We start from the raw sequence: 10,918 nt of genomic DNA, 5'->3' as shown, positions 1-10,918 counted from the left end.
TGTCGCACGCCCGTCCGTCCCGGGAGAGAGAGAGAGAGATTCCTCCTCCTCCTGAGGTTTTCTTCCATTTCGACTCAAATAGCTTTTTTGTCTATTGTGTATGTACATGTGTGTGTGTGTGTGTGTATGGGGGGGGGGGATTCCTTATCTGCTGCAACATTAAATATTCGTCTTGCTCTTCGTGATATTTGGCTATAATCCATAAAATGGACGCGACTTGTTGCTTCAAAGCTGTCGGATGTTCTCGTGAGTAGAAACAGGCTCTCCCGACTTCACCGCTGGTTTAATGACCGTGACACGGCCCTCACCCCCCCGCCCCCCCCCCCCCCACACACACACACACCTCGCGCCCTCACACTGGTCGATTATGCAACGTGCGTGTTCCATTATGATAAGTGCCTGACCTCTCTTTCCGTGTCTTCCCAGTCGTGCGGGCAGGTAATGCAATGTTTAAAAAAAAAAGCTGCCTAGTTACCTGAGCGCCGTCACACAGGGTGAATTATTCATGCTTTCGTGGACCACGGCTTTTATATTCAACCCAAACTGCCTGACTGTTGTAATAGCATTTTAAAAAAAAGTTGTGTTAAGCTTTTTTTTCCCTCCGTTGCCTCCACAGATCTCTTTTCCGACACCCTCCAAAGGAGCGTTTGAAGCCTTGGAAGTTTGAGCCTGCAGCCGGGGAGAGGGGAGAGCGGGGGAGCCCCACCGTCCACCTGCCGGGCTGTGAGTGCGTGGGCTCTTTGCATTGCCGCGACATCACGGAGGCTTAGAGTACCCCTCCCCCAACCACCCACGGGCTCCTGCTTTCATGCTCCACCACTTCTCGGGCACCTTGTCTTTTCATCTAGCCGGGGCGTGTGGCGGCGTGTGTGTGTGTGTGTGTGTGTGTGTGTGTGTCTGCCCCACCACTGTGCCGGGACCGCCGGCTTCATTAAGCTCTTGACATCCTGTCGATATCTGATGGTGCATCTTCATCAAGGAGCTGCAGGAACTAACCTTTCCCTCGAGCGGCGTTGGCGCTTGTGCAATCACTACGGGTCGTTTTCCGTTATTAGTCCCGAGTGTAAACACGTACGGCGTGAAAATGAAATATATAAATTAAAAGGGGCGCTGTGCTCGAGGCCCACGTCGTTTCGTGGGCGGCGTGAGAGGTGTGTGTGTGTGTGTGTGTGTGTGTGTGTGTGTGACTCTCCGTCCTCACCTTTGTCGCAGCCGTACGTGGCCATCTTGCTTCCGTCTGGACACACGTTGCACTTGATGCCCTTCGTTCCCGTCTTGCAGGAGCACAGGCCCGACATCTGCTCGCAGTCGTCCCGGACCGAGCCCGTGGCGTCGCAGTTGCACGCTGCGGTGGAGATGAAGAGGGGGGGGGGGGTAAAGAAGGGAAGGTAAGTAAGACAATGAGAGGACAGAGGGGGGGGATACGACTCGCTGGGTCCATCGCGTCCACGGTGTGGTTGAGGCAACCGTTGCCCCTGATACATCCGCGGTGTCTCAAGAGAGGCATGGGTTGTGCAAAGCTCAGCAGCCTCGGGGGGGGCTACAGAGGGAGGAGGAGGAGGAGGAGGAGAACAGAAACTCGAGAAAACAACCCCAGGGAAGGACAGAACCCCCATCATGTTCCCAGAATCAATGATGTGGTTTTTCTCTTTCTCCTGTTGATGTGGTTTCGGTGTGCTGCCGGCTCGCCGCGTAAACCTCGTTAAGGTCAGGCCGCGGTGAGGAGGCACCGGCACACTTCCTGCTGTCCACTGAAAGGGCTCTCTGTGGCGCCGGGAGGGCGTGTCCTATGACACCCATTAACACCAGGACAAACAAGGGGGGGGGGTCGTGACCCCTGTTCTCCACTCGAATACAAATGAAAACGGTTGGCTCGATACAGGTGTGGAGTTTTTGTTTTGTTTTGACAATTCGATACAGGGAGAAATCTCTTTCTCTCTCTCTCTCTCTCTCTCTTATACCTCCAGCAGAATCTCCCCGTGTAGATTTGGTTTTTCTTGGTCCGGGTTCTTGGCTCCAACCCAAAGCAGCGAGTTTCGTTTAAACAAAACAGTTACGCCGGGAACCCACGGACACTTTTTTTTCTTTTCTTATCTCCCTTTGTTAGAAAGAAGTCTCTGACCACGGAGAGATCTGTGAACTCTAGAGGAACCAGGGAGTTGGGTTTTTCGGGATAGACACAGCGCTGTCGCGGTCCGTTAGACCAGGAAGAGAGAATTGTTCTTCCCTTTTTTCCCTGTGAAATGTCTTTTTCTATTTTTTGGGAGTTTTTCCTGATCCGATGTGAGATGAGATGAGATATATACTTTATTAATCCCCAAGGGGAAATTAGTTCTCTGCATTTAACCCATCCTTAGTTATTAAGGAGCAGTGGGCTGCAGTGATGCGCCCGGGAAGCAACTGGGGGTTCAGTGCCTTGCTCAAGGACACTTCGACTTGCAACTAATGGGGAGAGCGGGGATCGAACCGACAACCTTGGGGTTGCAGGACGACCCTCTTACCCCACTGAGCTACAGCCGCCCCCAAAAGGGGCGAGGTCAAAGGTCAGGGATGTCGTATGTGTACAGATTGTAATTGTAATTTGTGATATTGGGCTATACAAAATAAACTGAATAAAATGTCATTAAATTTCTCCTCTGCTGTTCTTCCTGAAGTGTGTCCCCCTTTTCTAAACATGGTAAAGTCGCCCTGAAGCAAACTGATTTGGGCTTAATTGGGCGATACAAATAATAATAACTTACCTGACTATCCAATTAAAACACCCAACCCTCTGCGAGTTAAGACACCACTTAAAGTAAAAAAGAAAATGTGTTTTAAAATGTTCATCATTTGCATGAACTGACTTCTTAATGAAAAAGATCTTTAAGGAATCAAGTAATTACAAAAACAAACATATATACATGGACAAAGGCAATGGAACGGGTGCATCGGCCCAGCCGGGCGCAGGCTCAAAGAAAGAAGAAGAAGAAGAAGATGTCTTACGCGTGCAGCCGCTGATGTTCTCCGTCACGATGCCACGGAAGTTCCAGAAGCCCGGCTCGCAGCGGTCGCACTTCTGTCCCCCGACGCCCGGCTTACAGGAGCACTGACCCGTGGCCGGGTCGCACGTCCCCTTGTAGGAGCCGTAGACATTACACTGACAGGTACCTGAGGAGGGACATTGAGCGACATTGAACACAAGTCCCACTCTGCCTTTATTTTCTCATTTTGAAAAAAGACTCTCTGAGACACAAAACTCACTGAAGCTGAATTCCGCTGACTACGGCAAAACATTCACGCTGGGCTCAGGCGTTGGTTAAGCCCTATTCCACAAATGTGTTAAAAAGCTGGATAAAGTGCGCTTAGGTGAGTTTCCCCTCTGCTAAATCTCTATATCTTTATTTCTAAGTCTGCATCCACGCCGTGTCCCCTCGCTAACGGCTGCATGAGGCGCTCCCCCCCCGCCCCCCCCCCCCGTTTGCGTGCAATCGTTCGCCGAGATCGTCGCAGGAAGAGATTTTTCCCGTTGATATGGCGCAAACATGATCATAATTATTCCTCGGATTAAGATGAAACGTTCTCAGCTCTGCAACTTTGGTCCCGTGATTGCAGTCGAGGACAATAAGTCCCATACGCTGAAATAGCCTGATCGTATCGAGAGTTCTCCTTCATTTTCTTTTTCTCTGTGTGTGTGTGTGTGTGTGCGTGTGCACAACTCATATCACATGGAAGTAGCGGCGGGGTCAACCTGGGGACTTACTCGGACATCCGGCCAGTCCGACTCCCATGGCGGCCGTCGTGTTGTCGTGGCAACAGCCGTACACGGACAGACTGCAGTGCTGGGGGGGCGTCGGCTCGGGCAGAGCTGTGGCTGGAGCTGCTGATGGCGGGAACAAAGAAAAGAAAAGGGAGACAAAGAAGAACAGCAACATTTTAAGTGATTGCGATGGGTTAGGGGGTTCGGATGAGGGGGGGGGGGTGGGGGAGACAACACAATCTCCAAGCAACATGTAACTTTTTTTGTTTTTTTGCCAACAATGAGATTGGCTTGAGGGGGCAGAGGTGGAGAGGCTGCCAGCCGGCTTCAAGATAACAATTCTATTTACTACTTTCTCTACAATGGCTCAAAATCAGGGGAGGGGAGTGTGTGTGTGGGGGGGGGGGGGGGAGAGAGAGAGAGACTAAGGGGGGAATGATGCTATTACCGGCGTCGCCGGCTGGCGAATGTGTGAAGCAGCTGACATTTACCACCTACGAGGAGGCATGTGCTCACCGTTTGTCCTCGTCTCATGTTATGTAATTGGACTGCTGCCCTACGAACCTTCCAAAACAAACAAACAAATAAACAAATAAAGAATGAAAAAAGAAAATAAATCCTTCGTCGCATAATGTGAAGGCGTGTGGCAGCAGCGTCCGCCCGTGCGCACGCATTGTTGGCACGGAGAGCTCGCTCTGTCCGAGGAAGAGGCCGGCCTTCAAAACCAGCTCCGAATAAAGAACTACGTTTAACGGAAAGGGGGAGAAAGAAAAATAATAATTAAAAAAACTGCCGCTTCTCCAGAAATCGGGGAAACGACATGCAGTGAGAGGAATAAAGACGGGGTTTTGTTTCATGGCCGAGGCGGAAATAGAATAGTTTGAAACCTCCCCGGGCTTTTGGGGTGAAAAGTAAAGTTGTAGAGATAGAAAGACCCCCCCCCCCCCCCATCCCCCTCTATTCCTCTCCCGATCTCTTTTTTTCTCTCCCTGTGTTGCTCATTTACAGTTTGGAGAGCGGGAGAAACCGGGGCCATACATCACGCTGTTATTGGTGTGGATGTGAGCCTCGGCCTCATGGCGATGACTCGCCCGGCTCTTTTTCCAGTGCTTTCCCACTCCAGAGACGGGCTTTGGACACACTTCATTAAACGTGCCACTTTCCAGCGCCCCGCTCGGCTATCCGTGCAGAGCCTATTAGGACAGGGGGGAACTTTTAATTTCATATGTTCTTCCACCCTTCAAGGGTTTTTCTTTCCTTTCTTTTTTTCCCCCTCGATGCCCCCTCACTTTCCCGCCGCTGTGCTCCCTCCCGCCGCAGCGTTCGTCGCTCGTCTTTGACATTCTCGTAAACCGATAAGTGTTTGCTTTGGATTGGACTGAAATTCCTGCCCCAGACGTGAGTTTGTAAATGCCATCACAGGCAAACACTCCACAAAAGTGCACGCGGCAGATGACACCGTACGCCAAAGAGAGACTCCTTTTCATGATCAGAACCTCCGGAAAAAAATATAAACAAGGTTAGCGGGGAGCGGGCGTGATTTGATAAGTTTCTACAGCTGAGGTCAAATGAAGTTTGGGGCAGTGAAACTTCCCAAGATCTGAGTTTCCCCCCCCCCCCCATTTGCCAGCAGGAGAGGAGAGCCCAGAGCTCTCGCACACACAGAGAACTCTTTCAAAAAAGAAGGAAAAGGGGATCGATTATCCACGGATGGTCGAGAGGCGTAACAGTCAGTGCCCGTGGAGGCCAGCTTAGGAGAGGGGAAGCATCTGCAGGGATATGTGTGAAAACACTGTCTCCCCCTCCCTTCAACTCTCTCCATCCTCCTTCTATTTTACACCCATGAGGGGAGGAGGGGGGTGGGAGGTGTAATCGAAAGATCACACGAAATCCTGTGTTGCTGTTTGGGCTAACCGTTGCTACTGAGCCGCGGATCTGACGACCATCTTTGATGGATAAACGCCATCCACTTACATGCAGAGAGAGAGAGAGGGGGGGGGGGTGTATATTATTCTAGGTGGTGGATGGGGGGGGGGGGGGAGTGGTGCTTCGAGAGGTAAAACGCAAGCTTATGAGAGCACAAGTTTTGTGGTTTCTATTGTCTGAACGTCCGGGTGGTGGGTAGAGGGGGGGGGGGGGGCAGTATAAGCCACAATTATCGCTTATCAGCTCGATCCATACATGTGTCCGGGGGAAAGATTGTGATCTCTGCCGCCCCCGGAGGGAATAGCTCGCCGCCTTTTTTTCCTGATATGAACCTCGCTGAAAAAAAAGGGCTGGAGCGCGTCGGCTCGACGTTTGTCCGAGCGAGAGAAAAAAACACACGCGCGGCGTATTTAACCCTGACCCTCTTCACTCCTTCTGGTCACACGCGGCAGCGGGAGTCGGAATTGTATTCCAAGGACCGTTACTTCTCCCAGTAATGGATGGAATGAGTGGAGAGATGGGATGTCGATGACAATGAGTCTCGGCGAGTGTGCAAAGGTCATCGCGGTCGGAGTGGTGTACCGACCTGCACAGTGTCCCTGGTTCTGAATCAACAAGTGCTCCTGTTTCTCACATCTGGCCTTCTTCAGCTGGCACTCGTTGCTGTAGTTCTTTCCATCGGAGCCACAAACCTACAAAAGGAATCACAGAAAGTCGGGTGTTACATACGATGCGTTTCAGGCCGCCGTGACTCGACCTACGAAGGGAGCTTCGGCAACTTCCGCCTCTGGAAAGTGAGTGGAGTGACTTCAACTCGTTCAACAAGTCTGATTGTATCGAAGTCTATTAGAAAACGACTCTACCTTTCTCTTGATTTATTACTTTAAACATTGTAAAGACGAGTGTATGGTCCCAATCTCTAGTTTCAATACAGCATGATGTTCATTTCGTAAATGATGAAATTCTTGTTCCAGTTGTCAGTTCGTCTGGTTTTTGCTTGATCAGGTCGGGTTATGTTGGGCTCTTGAAAGTTTTTGCCTCGTGAGCGCTTCATTTGTTCACTGCAGAACCGAAAAATAGTAAAGTACAATACTTTTATCTCTGTGTCTCCCGGTGTGCAGTGGGTCCCTTTCCCTAAGTGTCTGAGTAACAAAGCAGACCACCACATTATAGACCCGACCAACGACGCTCACACCGCACGTGTCTCGGTACAGGCGTGACGATTTTTTTCACGAGGAAAGACTGGACAAAGTCGGCCGGATACAAGAGCTGAGGAGAGCGCCAGGCGGGGTTCAGGAAGAATTATTCCTCCGGTGGCGTCATCTCATCTGAGATCAATACGTCAATACTCCAGCTGACTCCTGCACCCAGGTCAGGCTGTCCTCCTCTGCGCTCTTCCGGAGAGGAGAGGAGAGATTTTCAATTGCAGCAGAGCCTTTGGTACACAGTGTGATTTTTTTTCAACACAACAGCAGCTTTTTATCTGATCATGGTAAAGTGGCGTTTATTTTGTGTCTCATTTAACGGAAGATGTTACCATTTGGCGGATTAGACTAGAGACTATGCATTTTTTTTTTGACCACGCCTGCCACGGAGGCAGCAAGAGAACTGTTTCAAAATCGTCAGCTGGACACCCCGGGATCTGGAAATCCTCATCGCTGCATCCGGATCGATAAACCGTCTTCGAAAAGAGAGGCGCGCCGACGCAACCGAGATGTCCTTCAGAGAATTTCGAGGAGCGCGCGTCGCCAGCGGGGGATTTTAGCTCATGTTACCGGACCATCGCAGCTCACGGGGAGAGGAGGGTTGTGTTACTGGCGGCCAGGGTCATCAACAAAACTTTCATGCCGGGAAAGATCACCAGTCAAAGGAGGGCGCTGGTGCAAGTTTCCCGCAGACTTCCCTCCTCAGACCATTGACCAGGGTGTGTTAATAGACAGGGGGCTGGGAAAGCCTTATAGACTGGGGCCTAGTCAATCATCCTGTTTAGTGCAGTGCCTATTTTGCGCTTGTTGTTCTGTACCCATTGCACTGAGCCCCATACGGATTACTATAAATAAGGACCATACCGAGCATGCAATTTCATATTTTTGCATCTCTCTCATCAGGGATATCATATCCTCTTCATATCTTCCCTTCGGAGATTTTTTTTTTTTTTTAAAGAAGAAAGAAAGTCGAGACTTGAGAGAGACCAGACACTCACTAATGACATTACGGTGACAGAACCGCTATCCTGCGCCTGCATGTCATCTGCTTTGAACTGCTTCAACGGCCAGAAGATATTCACCAAGTTGGATTTAAAAATGCATATCACTTGGTTAGATAAAACAGGGGATAGTGGAAGACTGGATTCAACTATGAGTACTTGTATGCTTTTGGACTGTGCAATGCACGCTGTTTTTTCAAGCTTTTGTGAATGGGTTTGCGGGAATTTGGGATGACTACTGATTTTTCTCCCCAGCAGCCAAATCTCATGTTAACCATGTCCGCCAAGTTTTGCAAAGAAACTACTGATAATCAGCTATGTCAAGGCAGAGAAGTGCGAAAATGGATCTCCAGTGCAGTATCAAGCCAGCCTCCACCCAGACAGGAAAAAGGTTTCAAAAAGGTTCAAAGTTGCTAACTAGTTTACTAACTTTATTAGGAATATTTTTCATTCTGTTGCTGCTTGTTCTCATGTTCTTCTGACTCTTCTAAGGTTCCCTTCAAGACCACCCCCAGGCGGATCTCTTCTCTTCTCAGAAGAGAGATCCCTTCTCCATACTCCACCATTCCCCCCCCAGCGCCCCAGTTATTGGAGGGTGATGCTTCCCAATGAGGAATTGGAGGAGTACTGTCTCAACGTTCTGCATGTACTGTCGCGGAAGTTGACAACGCAGCAGGCGGAATTATGCGGTGGAAGCAAGGAATTTGGCAAAAAAAGCGCCCCTCGGAAATGGGAGACACTGGCTGGGGTGCAGAGCAACCGTTTTTAGTCTGGAATATATAGAAAGGCTAAGCCCCCCAACTCCCCCCAGAGGCCAGGACTTCTTTTCTTAGAGTAGATTCAACCTCTTTCTTTCGTCCCGGGTCTCATCAAAAAACGATGATTTGTTGTCTCTTTTTCGATCCCAAAACCACTTGCGTAGAGCCCAAGACCATCCTTCCACTTAACCATGATCGCCTTTTCCTGGCAAGTGGAGTCAGACGTTAAAGAGGCAAAATCATGAATCCCAGCGCCTAGCGAGTGTCCCAACTGTTTGTTCCTGCTCTCTCTCACTTCAAGGTCATCCACTGGCTCACTCATCTGTTTTGTGCCATCCGGGAGTAGCAAGAACGAATGTGGCGATGGCTTAGCGGCTTGTCCGTGTGTAAAGATACCATCTCAAGTAAGATGGGCTTGCTCCAGCCGCGCTGCATTCCCCCTCATCGCCCTTGTCACATTCGATGGATTGATTGACAGACATTCCCTCATCGATGGCTCTATCCCATTGACCAAGCTTCCTCCTGCCAAAGTCACCAGAGAGGTCATGATGATCACGTATTTTCCATCCATGCCATATGATGATCAGCTGTCATCGCAGGAAGGCTGGCTGGGCCAGCTCTCCTCTCTCTTTCAGCTCGGATGAAAGGCTTTGCGGACCGTTCTCATCGCAGGTCGCCCCTCCTACAGTCTTTGGCTCCAAAGACTTACCACTCCATGTCGCCTCAAAGAAAACTGGCTAGATTTGTGGGGTCCGTTCCAGTGTCTCATCAACCCCGCGCAACGCCCCTCCCACCTTGAGAGTGCACCCAACGCTTCGTTTTAGTAAAATCGCCGTGTGTGAGAGCATGACTGTTCTTTTCTCCAAGCCCTCCCCCCGCCCCGTTCTCTTGAAGGGGGGACGTTACAAGGTCGTAAAGCTACTGAGGGTCCCGTATAGGGGGGGGGGCAAATTCCCTGTAGACTGAAGGGTTACGGTCCTGAGGCTAGAAGCTGATAAGCTGCTTCATTTATCGTACAGGAGGCCCTAGAGGGTACTGTGTTGCAATCACAGATATGCTAGAGAGGTTAGCCGCCCCTGATTGGTCCCACCTGTGTCTTGTTACCATGAGTTTTTTTCCTCACTCGTGAGCGCTTTCATTTTGTTCAGTAACATGATGGTCCCATTTAGAGTCAAACAATGAAGCAGGGGCATGCTTTATGCTTTGTGATTGACAGGTCGTTACCATGACGTTAACGTGACGTGGTCCAATGTTTACTTCTTACAAAAGAAACCTTTTCAGTTCATGAAAATCAGTACAAGATAGATTACTCAAACTGTTATCAGTTGACATGTCGATGGTGCAATACATGTTCTAGGACCGTTTTTTGCCTGTATGTCCACAGGTTTTTCACACGTGAAATATTAAATTAAATTAAATTCAGTTTATTTTGTAAACCCCATTATCACAAATTACAAATTAGCCTCAGAGGGCTTTACAATCTGTACACATAGACGTCCCTGTCCCAGGATACAATATATCTGCATATGAATTGCACAGAGCAGAGTTAACTACACTCAAAGAAATGACTCATTGGATGAACTCAATTAAATTGTTGGCAGGTTTTCCATCCAATAATTATATGCAACTCCAACTCAAATTTAGCACATCAGTGCAATAAAATGTAATTAAGTTAGTCCAACTCATTTGTATCAAATACATCTAAAATAAAATAACGATATTCATTAAATTAAATTAATTTGTGTTTGTCCAACTCAAAATATAAACTAACTAACTAACAAAATATGCAAACTCCACACAGAAGGAACACCCAGACTGGGTATTGAACCCACGACCCTCTGGCTGTGAGGCGACAGTGATAGCCACTACACCACCATACAGCCCTGAAAGTGTCTTCACCTCATGTCAACAACTGATTTTCAGCTGGCGCATGCGCAAAGGGTAGTCCTCAATGAAACACATTTATTTTGAGTTGATATGCGCACCATCTAACCTAAATAAATCTAATAAATGAAAGTATTCATACATTTTGTGTTACACCCATTAAATATAAATATCTATTTTTGTAATTGATTTATTTAAATGTATCAAACAATATTTAAATGTGTCACCTCGAAGAAGGGCTTGAATCGTTTTTGTGAGTGTAACCTAAATAAATCTAATAAATGAAAGTATTCCTACATTTTGTGTTACACCCATTCAATATAAATATCTTCGTTTTGTAATTGATTTATTTAAATGTATCAAACTATATTTGAATGTGTCACCTCTAAGAAGGGCTTGAATCGTTTT

General features: G+C 48.6%; 1 protein-coding gene across 11 annotated transcripts in view; it reads right to left on the bottom strand.

The window, feature by feature from the left end:
* The window catches only part of agrn (agrin), a 260,122-nt gene that overhangs the window by 43,302 nt on the left and 205,902 nt on the right, over positions 1-10,918 (bottom strand). For 6 of the 11 annotated variants that reach the window (XM_056421999.1, XM_056421994.1, XM_056421998.1 and 3 more), the window contains 4 exons: positions 6,249-6,354; positions 3,740-3,859; positions 2,983-3,147; positions 1,202-1,345 (listed from right to left, as the gene is read on the bottom strand). In XM_056421999.1, coding sequence (XP_056277974.1) covers positions 1,202-1,345; positions 2,983-3,147; positions 3,740-3,859; positions 6,249-6,354 — 535 coding nt within the window. The remainder of the gene's footprint in view (positions 1-1,201; positions 1,346-2,982; positions 3,148-3,739; positions 3,860-6,248; positions 6,355-10,918) is intronic. The other 5 variants (XM_056421995.1, XM_056421997.1, XM_056422003.1 and 2 more) reach the window with 1 other exon arrangement.

Source organism: Pseudoliparis swirei, chromosome 9, assembly GCF_029220125.1.
Source record: "Pseudoliparis swirei isolate HS2019 ecotype Mariana Trench chromosome 9, NWPU_hadal_v1, whole genome shotgun sequence".
NCBI classification, from domain to species: domain Eukaryota; kingdom Metazoa; phylum Chordata; class Actinopteri; order Perciformes; family Liparidae; genus Pseudoliparis; species Pseudoliparis swirei.
The sequence above is the reverse complement of the archived record's forward strand: the minus strand, read 5'-3'. Positions and strand labels throughout refer to the sequence as shown.